A 13,675-nucleotide genomic window follows, 5' to 3' on the forward strand; every position below is an offset into this window, starting at 1 on the left:
ATATCCATTAAAATACAAATATAATTTTATATACAAAAATTATAATACAGATTGATAGATAGATAGATAGATAGATAGATAGATAGAAAATGAAAATATATATATATATATCATCATCATCATCATTAACCTGATGATGATAATTTAGTTTGAGGTAGTATTATGTATATATTGAATGTTTTGTGAAATGTTCATCATAATCCATGCCATGTTCTGCCTCTGGTGCTCTTGCTAAATTTTAATGCAATCTCTCCTGCAAGTCAAGGTGACCATGGAACCTCATTAATGTTGCATTGCTTTAGGCTAATTGTTCCCTTCTCTCATCTCTTTCGTTCTCTCACTCTCGGTTTCTTTAAGGTCTTCCGCATCTCAAGGTGAAGCAAAAGTGTTTACCAAACATCAGAGATTTCAACCTCAGTCAGGTCTTTTTGTTTTGCGTGCTAAGACAGACCTGAAATCCATGAAACTGCAGCATTCCTCTAAAGTAATTTGTCTGTCCATAGTAAAAAAATAATGCTGCATGACTGAACACAATCATAGTCAATCAGAAACCGATGCAGAATATGCAATTATCTGTATATATATACACACACACATGCAAGAGATTTTGCTGGTTAGGACATGCTCATATCTTTTTAATGTGACTCTTTCTCTCTTTTTCACTCTCGCTGCAGGTTAAACATTTTGCTGGGCGGCATGACTCCATTCTACTTCCACCTGGTGAACGTGTTTCTGCACTGCATGGTGACGGCGCTGCTCATGCTCACCTGCGAACAGTGTGTGTTTGAAGACAGCAACTTCTCTTTCCTCACCGCACTGCTTTTCTCTGTTCACCCCATTCACACCGAAGCTGTGAGTGCACAACACACTGCATTTCTACTTTTCTACTCTATTTTTACTCGTCCGTATATGTTGTTGTATTTTAAGGGCTGTGTAATACTAATTACAGAAATAATAGCGTGAAGTTTGAGTAACATGAGGGAGAATAAGTTAACCAGTTAATTAACTAATTATGAGAGAATTTACTACAAAGAAAAAATCTGTCTATCTACGTATATGATATTTTTATATTATAGATTAGGTTATTATATTATATGCAATTTATATGTTAATACACACAAATATAAGTAAGTTTTCACTTGTGGTCAAAATGATTTTAATGCATTTACTGAACATTATATATTTTTAATTGAATATTTTTTTTTATAAAATTTTATTTTAAAAAATATTTTATTGTGAAGAAAAATGTATAGTTAACAAAAAAACATAAAAAATCAGTTTAAAATCTTAATATTATTTCTTGCATATCTATCTATCTATTGATATAAATGCTATAAATAATATTTGATATGTATATAACATGTCATATATTAACCATATGTGTGTGTGTGTGTATACATCATATATAATTATTTATTTAATATAGTCACACATTCAATAAATAATAATAAATGATATAAATATATGTTCAAAATGAATGTTAGTTTAATATTCAGGAATTGTATGTTTAATGTTCTGTGAAAGTTAAGGGTGTTTCTTTGGGCTTTATGGAGATGTGGACTGTGTTTGAGTTTTGCTTTCAGAGCTGCAGAGTGTGTTAACAGTAGAGTGTTTTCTGGGTTGTTTGGACTGAGTCCATGCCACCGCACCAGACTCCGATCGTCAGCTCTGTGTAAACACCATACATCAACAGCTGCATCCCACCAGCATTAATGAGACTCACACACACACACACACACACACACACACACAAACACTCGGCCGCTGGAGGAGCTGCTGTCCTCAGAGTTTTGATTGATCAAGCAGAAATATAATTAATCTCTGGATAAATAAATGGAAGACAAAGAGGTACTTTACTCAAATCTGTGTGTGTGCGTGTGGGTGGGGAGGGGATTATTATAGTTTTCCTTTTCTTTAATTTATTGCCACTTTCAGAGTAAAAATTATGGACAAAGAGGGAATAATGGGATTGCAAAATGTATTCAAACTCACTTTAACTGAATGTGCACCATGGCATAATGTATCCGAGTATACAGTTAACAGATTAGCTTCATTTTTCATTTTCTGACAGAACATAAATCAAGTTTTCCAACACGTTTCATCATAAACAGCTTTAAGAGACTTCCTTCAAAAACATCCAAAAATCGTACTTATTCTCAACATCTGACTGTTAGTGATGCTTCAGATCTGGCTTTTACTCTCCACTATTTATCACCTTAATTAACAAAGAAGTTTTCCTCCATTTTGCCTCACCCTTGAACACATGCTCCATGGTGTTTCATGAAACTAAATAGTGGTTATTTGGTGTCCGTATCATAGTGAATGATATCCGGTGAGGTTATCAGGTTACATCAGCTGTGCATCGCTCAGCTTGCAGCCGAAGGTTTGTCCCCACAGCAGGGCTGTTGGCTAGTTGTTAGTTGAGAGGAGCATCGCTTGACAGGCGTCACCAGGCTCCTGATGGAGGATGAAAGTCCTTCGTTCTCTGGCATTCTGTCTCTCCCCGGAGACTGTACTGAAGCCTGCCTACAGCCTGCTGACCATCTGTCCTGCTTCCTCCCTCACAGCCACCCGCCGCTGGCCACTGCCCATGGCCTCACACTGTCTTCTAATTGAAAAAAATGCATTAAGTCCTGTCATTAGCGGCACTATTTTTCTTATTCTACTCTCCCATACAGTTTCAAACATTTCTGCATATATGAGTCATATTTTCCTAATCTTAACTTTTCTTGCACACTCGTGCACCTTTAAAAAATAAATAAATAAATAAATTACGCATGAACTTCAGCTAGTGTCCAACACCTGCTCGGCTTTCAGCTGTGCGTGTGCGATAAAGTTTGTTTGTGTAAGCTTCTCCCCACTATCTGTTCCTCTAAGGTTTTACATTTATAGTGTGAGTGGAAAAATGGTTTGTAGATTTGGTTTTGCAGCAGTCGAATGGTGTGTGTGTGTGTGTTTGAGGACTCTCCGTTGGCAGGGCATGCAGGGCCCGACTGCAGCTGTTCTTGAGGAATTCCTGTTGAATTAGGTAATTGGCTGAAATGAGGTATAGCTGTGGGTCTTTCTGAGAAGTGCAGCGTTTCAGATCCCTGGCTTGATATACAATCACCCTGTAGATATGTGGTGTGTGTGTGTGTGTTTAATTGCCAGTCTTAGCATGGGGAAAGAAGTAGTCACAATTGAATCCACACATTTGAAAGCACCTCAGAGATCCATGGGTCTACTTTATGGACCAAATGTGTTAAAACAATAGATTAGGAACATGATCTTTTAGTGTATAGTGTGCGTGTACTCTCTGCAAATGTCCAGGGTTAAATTCTCCATTATAGGAGGCAGGATAAGAGTTTATTAGTGCAGGTAATGGCCTGTTGTTTGAAACAAACAGTGGGAAATGTGTAGGAGGACAAGTGACTAATAATGTAAAAGTTTAATGGAATGAGGGATAAGAACAGGGTCATTCAAACTCTACACAACTGTGTGGGTAATAGCATTATGCATGGTCAGGTTGTGTGTGTGTGTGTGTGTGTTGGATTGTATAATATATATATAATGTTGATATATATATATATATATATATAATTTGTGTGTATATAATATATAATTTATACATTTCAAACATCATAATTTAATAACATGCAATAAAATGTTTTTGTAGTGTTCATTTTAGTGGCGCAGAAATCACACACTTTCTCATCAAATATATTATTAATGGATACTAAAAAAAAATATATAAATGATAACTGCAATATTCTTTAGTTGTTGAATGCATTACAACATTAGGGTGGCGTTCACATGCGCTTATCTCATAAATACTACATGACCCGGAGGCAGCATTTACACATGCTTTTAGACGGTGATTTTGTGTCTGCAACAGTGCTTTATTACAGCAACTGTGAAAGTCTGGCGCTAGATTTGCTGATAGGTCCACTGGCCCGACATTTACATCTGTATTCAGCCCATAAACACTGCAGCCGGACTGTAATACCACACAGACGCTGAGCTGTTTTAAGGGCCGCTGGGCTTTATATGTTTACATTTAAGATGATTTCTCAGAGCAGTGAAAAACACACACACACACACTCTGTGTCCCTCACCAGCGGTGCATGTATGGTGTGTTGCTCCGGGGTGTGTCTTCTGGAAGCGTGTGTGTGTGTGTATAATTCCATGGAGTTCTGCGTCTGGGGGATGGGCTTCAGAAACCCTCCAGATGTGGTGTGTGTCAACTGTGGGATCATTTTAGAATTTGTGCCTCTGGCAAAAACAAGCAGGAAAAAGTGCAAGGAAACCGATTGGAGAGGATAGGAGGACTTTATGGATGATGTACGTTTTTGGGGGATGGGAAGATAAAAAAGACTGAGCCGACAGCGACAGGGAAATAAATCTCTCTCTCTCTCTTGCCCACACGTTTCCGTTTTCTCCTTCCCGCTCTTTCTCTCCCCTCATTTGATTTCGCTCTCCTCCATTTGTCTTACTAAGAAGTGATCATTAGATGTGCAGTGGCTCTCCTTCATTGCAAACACACACACACACACACATGTATTCACCTTTTCCGCACACAGTTCACACACTCACACCACCCTTTATGCCACAATAGACGTGAATATATTTAGAATGCCGGCTGACGTCAGGAATGGGTGTCAACACTCACCATTTTGGGAGAATGGCTCAATGACTGCGACATTAAAATTTCATCAAAATTACTTTTTTTTTTTTTAAAGGTTATGGATTATAAATGTGTCATAATTGTGTGTTACAGGTGTCTGGGATTGTTGGGAGAGCTGATGTGTTAGCCTGCGTGTTGTTCCTCTTATCCTTTCTCTCCTATATTAGGTAACAGTATAGTATTTTCCATTAGAGTCAGAGAAAACACATCTAACAATGTAATGCATTGATCACAAAATGTAATAATTGATTATAATTATCAAACCAAAGCTATTTATGTATTAATTTTGATCCAAAATACAGTGTTTAATCTGTGAATGTGAAAAAGTTTTTTTTTTTTTATTATTAATATTTGTGTAGATTGTCCTTCCAGTTATGTGATTTATTTATTTATTATTATTATTATTATTTTACTAAATTGTTGTTTTCAGCATATTGAAATTAATTGTAAATCAGACCAAAATAATCCAGTTAATCTGAGTTGCGATACATCTTGAAATCTGAAATTTGGTCATGATTTGATTCATTTATTGATATTATTTCAATTATCATGATTTGTTTATGAATAGAGCCATGAATTAAAGAATTGTAGATATAAATTCTTTTTACTGCCATTAGCTTTCTAAATTGGTCATCAATCTTAGAATTTGTTAATTCTTTATTATAATCAATACTGAAAACAGTTGTGCTGCTTAATATTTTTGAGGAAATTTTTTTCTGGTTTCTTTGATGAATAAAAACTTCAAAAGAACAGCGTTTATTTGAAATAGAAATGTCTTTAATGTAACTTTTGATAAATTGAATGCATCCTTGCTGACTAGAAGCATTCATTTCTTTAAAATAAAAACAACCCCAAACTTTTGAACAGTAGAGTAAATGTGATGACTTCGTGTTTTTTGTGTCTTTCAGGAGTGTGTCAGCAAGCAGAATAGCTGACGAGTTTCCCCCCACAGTGTCTGTCTTGTCACTAGCTCTCAGTCTGTTGCTGGGCACCTGTGCCATGCTGGTGAAAGAGACGGGAGTTACGGTGTTTGGTGTGTGCGTCCTATACGATTTCCTGGTGCTGTGCCGCAAACCACTCATCTTGTAAGTGTTTGTGTGTTTTCTATGCCATCATATAAGTGGACACTGATTATTTTCAGCTAGCATTGCTTTTGAAAGCTCTGTTTTTCTTTGTGTTTTAATTTTTACAATCAGCATGCATGACAACATGACAGAGTTTCGATCATATTTTATCACTTTTCAAACAATTCTCAAATTGTCTTTGATTGGTCGGTCACCTCTTGATTTAGATCTGAAATAGCAGTCATTTAAATCCCTCGCTGGTGTGTATGTAAAGGGCTCAAAGAAGGCCGTCTGTGATGGAATCTTCAGCGGAATGTTTATGGAGAATTCCACTGTGGCCGGAGCATCGGAGCAGCCATGTGCTTTCAATCATCAGCCCAAGGCTGAGACGGTGCTATAAGTGATACACATTCATCACATGCAGTCAGATCACATAGCACAGACAACCTTTAAAATCATTAGGAGACGGTCAAAGATCGCCAGTCCCTAGACAGACATTGACTGTTGTATGTACTGTCTGAAAATTAGCTTAGCTCATCAAAACATGCTAATGCATGCCGACGACACAGTGTCTGACCTTGGGTAGTGACCTTTCAGGGAACCAATTAAGTATGTTGTATTCACATACATGAACATGTACACAGAGCTTTGATTTTGTGTAAAACATTTAGCAACATCACGAATATTGCAATGATTTAATGTGCTCTATTTAGCCATTTCTAAAAAGCTTGCCATTAGAATACTTTCATGTTCAAAAATGCAGTGGCAGGTTCAATTAATTTTAAAAAATCAGGGCAATTTCTTTCGGAAAGGAAAATCCCTTTAAGCTAATTCTGAGCAGATTCAAAGATATTGCAGTATACACATTGAATAAGTAAAAAAATGATGTATGTATTATAATCATCTACAGTATTTGTTGCATGACCACCAATGACAAAATGTTCATTACAGCATGTCTTTTTATTGCATACAGGTAGACTACTCAAATGAAAGCAAATCAGTTTTGTACTTCTTTAATCATTTAAAGAATCTTCCTGTTTGACTGGTACCAAACAAATTGTGAGCTGGCAATCTAGCCAAACATCAACGCACATATCTGCGATGGAGAATACACAAAGCAATCTTCCAATTACAGCTCAGCTCTTTCGTTCGGCTGTGGCAGTAATTGGCATTTGAAGAGAGTCAATCAGGCGAGACAAACAGCAATCGCACTCCCCGACTCAACCCAGACTCTCTCATTCTTTCTCTCTCTCTCTCCTCGTGTCAACCTCATTTGCTTCAATTACAGTTTCAGCTACTTAAAATGTGCCCTGTGTCCGGTGGGCCTTCAGTCTCTGAGAGTGGGAAAAGCTGAACAAAGGAGCTCATCAGTGAGTGGAAAATAGATAGGGACCCCTTGACTGGCCCTTGGGTTCTCATTACCGAAGGAGACACACGACTGAGATACCAGACTGATCTTCAAGTGCTGTGTGCAAACATTACACCCCTGTGCACACATTCACACACAATCCCATACTCCTTCCTCTCCCCCTAGACTAATAAGTTGCTGTCTCAGCCTTGCCATTTTTAAATGAAATGCCTTTTTCATGGTTTTACGGTTTTATTTTAACATTAACAGTTCTAACAGCATTTTAACCACTTAGCAGCCACATCCAAACACCTTAAAAACCTCTCAGACTCACACGTTAGAAGTTATCTGGCCATACAGTTTGTATCCATGTATGTATATCATGTTGCAGTAATGCATTGTGTTGTGTATATCACTACAGCACTTAAATTATGTTCAGTGCCGGCGATGTTTTGCAACTAATTCTCTCGACGTTCACACGTGTTCTACAGAGATCAAAAACACAAGACATGCATCTATTTCTCAGCATTAGTCACAGAGCACACAACCTCAGGGACAGCACAGACCTCACATGACTTCAGACATCCAGTAGGAAGCTCCTTTAATCCATTACTAAGACATTTAATATGAATTATCTGATGTTTGTATTTTTTAGTTTACTTGCATTCATGTGCCACATTTCACAAATGTTTAATTATTGACTATAATAATTAAAATAATAATTTCCCTATTTGTTTATCCTAATAAAAATGTAGTGTTCTACATTTTTGTATTATTTTTATATTTAAAACTAATACAAAAATTATTTTTATTTTAATCCTTAAATTTGCAACCATATTAGTTCTTCATCATTCTAGACGCAGAATGACGTTAACAGACGCAGCAGAAAAAAACATCCGTGACACTTATATAAAACATGTGACATGAGCTATGGTTTGCTGGTGGGAATGATAACACTCTGCAGCCTTGAAGAACAGCAAAGGAAAGATTCCTCTCTCTGTCTGCATGTCCCTCTGGGGAATGAGGACTCTGCAGCTTTATTTGATTTTCAAAAGTGCCCATAAACCTTTGCTGCTACCCGTGACCCTGGGGAGGACATGGGATACAAACTCTCTCTCTTTTACACACACACACACACACATAGTGTGTGATTGTGACTGATAGTCGTCGTAATGCCTGCAGACATGCTGTCTCTCCATGTACGTTTTGGTGTGTGTGTGTGTTTGCAGTGAAGAGGGTGGAGTGTCTCCTGTGGGCTTTGTTATTATTAAATGCATAAGCCAACACTTTTTTTTTTCTATCCTGTATCTCTACACCATTGCAATATTCATAGGAGTATCAATTACAAATGCAGCACGAACACCTGACATTAACTGAATAAATGCTCCTAATTCCATTTACATGATTGTTTATCTGCATTTATACTGTTTGGTATAGACATGCTATAATTGTCTTATTTCCAGTTGTATGGCACATTTAGAGGCACAGCGGATGTTGACGTCTCATTTGTATATTCATGGTTGGGGGTCTAATTTTGCTTGGTTACAAAAATATTGGAGACATTTAAAATTACATTTCATTCGCAACTGATTTTATTCCCATAAGGTGACATGTTTCCGAGTCAAAGAGCATATTTACTGAGGAAAAAATTATAGACAGGGCTTAATTTTATTCACAGGATTTAATTCCTGTGCCAGTTTGTATTCTGTGTAGGACTCCTCCCCTTCTGACGCAAAGCCAGCACCCATTGGTGGAAACTTTATGGCCTTGGTGATGTCATCATAAAAGGAAATTTGTTTGTATTGTGAAAATGTTTATATTGTGGTGAAATCTACATTTTATATTTCAAATTCTTTGGCATAAAATGCACAACTGGATCACTCGCAATAAAACTGGGAACTTCTTCACTGGTTAAAACCTGGTGGCCTTGATGATGTCCTCAGAAAAGTTGTTCCAGACGTAGAGAAAATGTTTTGATTTCTTTGAAATAGCATGTGCAAAATGAATTGCACACAGTTAGACTGGAAACATCTCTATTGGGTGAATCTTGGTGGCCCTGGTGATGTCATCAGAAAAGAAAACTTGTTTCAGAGTGAGAGAAATATTATTAAGACTTTGTATTTTTGAATAACATGCACTGATGAATCAATCATAATAAGAAAAGGAATGTGATTTTAAATGTATTAAACAATAATTGTTTAGTATAAGACGCCTCCCTGATTTCTATATCTTCTAATTTTCTTGTGTCAAGAACAAAAAACACCAGAAAATGGAAATCGCAATAAAAGGCGAGGACAGAGACGGGAGGCTTGTGTTTTTTAAAATACAGTGCTGTCTTTGAGCCCAGTTACCGATCCCTGGAGTACAATTCACTCTGAAAAGCACTGATGCTCACACACGCACACACACACACACACACACACAGACACCATCATTAAGCCCAGCTCTCTGCAGCTCTTTACTGAATCAATCAGCAAAAGTGCGATGTACAGCCTGAGCTCCACTCCTCCCCCACCTCCTTCTTTTCTTTCATTCATCTCACCCACATTTCCAGTCACAGCTGTCATGGTGTCATGTCACGCTGAATTAAAATTCACTGTACATCCCAACACTCTCAAAGAAGGATGATGCCGTTCCAGTTTAGAGTGGCATTTCAAAAACGTTTAATAAGGACTGTGAGAGTGTTTATGTGTGTGTGTGTGTCTTTTCATTTGTTTTCTTGCCGCTCTGTATTCCAAGATGGAGATGTAATTAATCGAAAGCAGCAGTAAACAGATTAATATACCTGTGAAGTAATTCGGTGATGGTTTGATTAAGTCAGTAATGAATGAAAATGGGTTCAGCTGACAGAGTTATGGTGTCGTTAAACGACTGTCACATCTGGTTATGCTTTCATTCCAGACACCTGTCGCGCTCCAGGTTGAAGGAGCTCGTCAGAATTTCCAGCCCGTTCGTCAAACGAGCTTGCGTCATCTCGCTACATGTAAGTAGCTACGTGTTTACTGCCAAATGTAGCAATTCTTCTTTTCATTATTATTTTCATTATCAATCATTTATTTCATTTAAATCAGCACTGGCACGTTTGTGCAAACCCCATGACCTCAAGTGCTCATTTGTTTAAATTGTTTTTGTCCAGGTTACAGTCATCATGTTTTTCCGCTTATGGCTAATGGGTGGATCCATGCCACTGTTCTCAGAGCAAGACAATCCAGCATCCTTCTCTCCATATCTGCTCACCAGGTCGGTCCAACTGTCATCCCTCACACATCTTCATCTTAAAACAGTTAACAGAGAAATATATTCTAATCCAATTAAGACTGTATGCACTACAAGTGTAGAACTGTTGTTTTACTTGTATTACTAATGGATTTTAATGTGTGCATGACTTTGTCTTCTATAATTGCCAAAGAACTATTAATATTTTATGTGGATGAATAACAATGCTTAACAATGTTATGACATGTTTGGGATTAGATTTTACTTAAAGGGGGGGTGAAATGCTATTTCATGCATACTGAGTTTTTTACACTGTTAAAGAGTTGGATTCCCATGCTAAACATGGACAAAGTTTCAAAAATTAAGGTCTACGTTTGAAGGAGTATTTCTGTTCCAAAAATACTCCTTCCGGTTTGTCACAAGTTTCGGAAAGTTTTTTTCGAGTATGGCTCTGTGTGACGTTAGATGGAGCGGAATTTCCTTATATGGGTCCTGAGGGCACGTCTGCCGGAAGAGTGCGCGCTCCCGTATAGCAGAGCACTGAGAGCACAACAGACATTCACTGATCAGAGCGAGAGCGTTGCAAAAGGAGTGTGTTTTTGGTTGCCAGGGCAAGACAACCCTGCACAGATTACCAAAGAAAAAACAGCATTAAGGGACCAGTGGATGGAGTTTATTTTTACAGAGCATCATCGGAGTTGCGCAAGTGTTTGTGTTTGTTCCCTGCATTTCGAAGATGCTTGTTTTACAAACAAGGCCCAGTTTGACGACGGATTTGCGTATCGTTCATTTCTTAAGGATGATGCAATCCCAACGAAAAAGGGTCACGATCGTGTGTTGGAAACGCAGGCGGTGAGTAAAACTGCTTAAAATATCTCTGCCTCCTTGTTAGTACGTCCGCCTCTCATGCCGGAGACCCGGGTTCGAGCCCCGCTCGGAGCGAGTCATTGCTGCTGCTGCTCTCGTTCAGTTTCAGCCTCGGGATCTGATTCTGGATCATAAATAAACGGCTGAATCTGACTGTTAGCCATGGTTTGTTTTGGATGATGGTTTTTTCCTCAAGGTAATGTCACAGCTTCCAAACGCTCTCAACGCAAAAGCCTACTGGCGCTCGTGATTCTTTAGCTCCGCCCACATGTCACGCCTCCAGTCGGTCGTGTTTTTCCGGGAAAAATCAGTACAGACTATCTTTCTCTTATGAATATAATAAAACTAAAGACTTTTTGGAGTTATGAAGGATGTAGTACTACTCTATAGGTACTCAAGATTAACAGGATATTGAGTGAAAACGAGCATTTCACCCCCCCTTTAAGTCAAGAAGAAACTTTCCAAAACACAATAAAAACACTCTTGCAACCACCAGAACATCTTCATCCTTCACATTCATTGTAAAAAAAAAAATATATATATATATTGTGTTCTAGCTGTTTTGACCAGGAGAGGATATTCTTTCTACTAAAAATACTAATTAATGTAAATACATTGGATTAAAACATAATGACTTAAAAGCCTACACAAAATTGGGTAACACTTTGGTATAGGGACCAATTATATTAGCATATTGTCTGGTTATTAGTCCCTAAACTTAACAACTACCTTAATAACTATTAATAAGAAGCCAATTAGGGAGTTTACTGAGGCAAACGTTTTACATTTCTATCACATTTGTGAAAGAAAAAACAAAAGCAATGAGGCAAAAACATGGCAAAATTTCTCGTTTTGTTATATTATTGTCAAATATTTGTTACTTCTTTTCTTCAGCTTGTTTTATTTCAAGTTTTGTATGTCTTTTTGGAACTGATTGATCATAGGATTCATTGATCTGAGCTTACTCACCTCAGTTTTGAGTGAACAAAGCATTATATGTGGATAATTTTGGCAATATTCACTCAAAAACTGAGATGCATGAGCTTAGATCAATGAGGCCTACGAATACAAAACCAACTGAATTGAATCCAATATTTGGTGATACTACAGTATAGCATGATGAGAGATTTATAAGTCTGGCCATTTTTTACAGGGAACACCAGATTAGTTAGCACAGCACAAGGCTTAAACTTATTATATATTTATTCCTTTAATAAATTAAATGCTATATTCTTTGCTGTCAATTTAGGTTTTTTACATACTGCTACCTGCTCGCCTTCAATGCCTGGCTTCTACTGGCTCCCATAGTGCTTTGCTACGACTGGCAGGTAAGTGGCATCAACATAAACACACAGCAGTTGCATCATCTCATGGAATGTTGAATGATTGCTTGAGTTGTGATTGACAGGTGGGCAGCATTCCGTTAGTGGAGTCTCTGTGGGACGGACGGAATATTGCTTCCCTGGCTTTGGCTGTGGTCATGCTGGCGCTGATCCTGAACTGTGTTACATGCCTACAGGTTTGCGCACACACATGCATTTCCACACGTCAACAAAACCGCAGGAACCGCGTCTCCACAGATTCGTTCTGTCATCATTTATGAGAAAAACACACACATTTAGCTTTCCTCGTTCTGATAGACATAAAAGCCTTCGCTCGAGCTGTCTCACACCCCGCTGTTCTATATCGGTCTTCACTCCCAACGCAATTCTTCACGACTCATCGCCATGGCAACCCGATTGTGTAAATGAGTGCAAGCGCTCACATGAAGCAGATGTTTGCCGTGAGCTAATGCACACATTGTGCATGAAGTGAGATGCTTTTTTTTTATCAGTTCTTCAGGCAATTATTTCTGCTCATCATCTTTTTGAATTCTTCATATATCATTTTCATATGGCATATGAATGTGATTTTAGCATCAAAGACACTGGAAAAAATAGTCCCGCACACCATTTCAGTCAAAGAGTATCTTCAGGCATGTTAAAACTTTGCCGTTGCAGTCAAAGACCTTCGTTAAACACTTAAAAACATTTTAATATGCCTAAATAATTTGTGTTTACTTGTTTATTAGTCTCAAATACACCAGTATTTTTCATTTGTTATGTGTTGGTTGTAAGAGGGCCACTGACCGGAATTTGGCCCAGTGACATTTTGGGACAGGCTGCGGATGACCTTTGTTTGTGCTGCCATGACAACAGATGGCAACTGGCGAAAAGGATAATGCCAAAGCTATCATCATTCTCATGACCCAGCTTTAGCCCTCTAATATTTCCCAGAAAAACATAAGCTTTTAGGCTCTGTGTGTATGAGTGTTGTCTGGTTTTGTGTCTGTCTCTGTCTGTGTTTGCACTGCTTTCAATTCCTGCTTGTAACGATGGACACACAGAAATCATACAAATACATAGATAAATGTTTAATGTTTAATCATTTTCTTTTTCTCTCTCGCTCTCTCTTAAATCCAAATTAGAAATGTTGTTACTGTTTACTTCAAAGTTAAAGTACTAAAATTACTAGAAA

General features: G+C 37.9%; 1 protein-coding gene across 1 annotated transcript in view; it reads left to right on the forward strand.

Moving 5' to 3' along the window:
- Positions 1-13,675, forward strand: part of tmtc1 (transmembrane O-mannosyltransferase targeting cadherins 1) — a 34,537-nt gene that overhangs the window by 4,487 nt on the left and 16,375 nt on the right. Inside the window, exons 2-8 of the mRNA XM_026227397.1 lie at positions 675-852; positions 4,757-4,830; positions 5,572-5,748; positions 9,977-10,058; positions 10,212-10,315; positions 12,408-12,486; positions 12,567-12,677. Of these exons, the coding sequence (XP_026083182.1) occupies positions 675-852; positions 4,757-4,830; positions 5,572-5,748; positions 9,977-10,058; positions 10,212-10,315; positions 12,408-12,486; positions 12,567-12,677 (805 nt within the window). The remainder of the gene's footprint in view (positions 1-674; positions 853-4,756; positions 4,831-5,571; positions 5,749-9,976; positions 10,059-10,211; positions 10,316-12,407; positions 12,487-12,566; positions 12,678-13,675) is intronic.

The sequence above is a fragment of the Carassius auratus genome, chromosome 4, assembly GCF_003368295.1.
Source record: "Carassius auratus strain Wakin chromosome 4, ASM336829v1, whole genome shotgun sequence".
Classification (NCBI taxonomy): domain Eukaryota; kingdom Metazoa; phylum Chordata; class Actinopteri; order Cypriniformes; family Cyprinidae; genus Carassius; species Carassius auratus.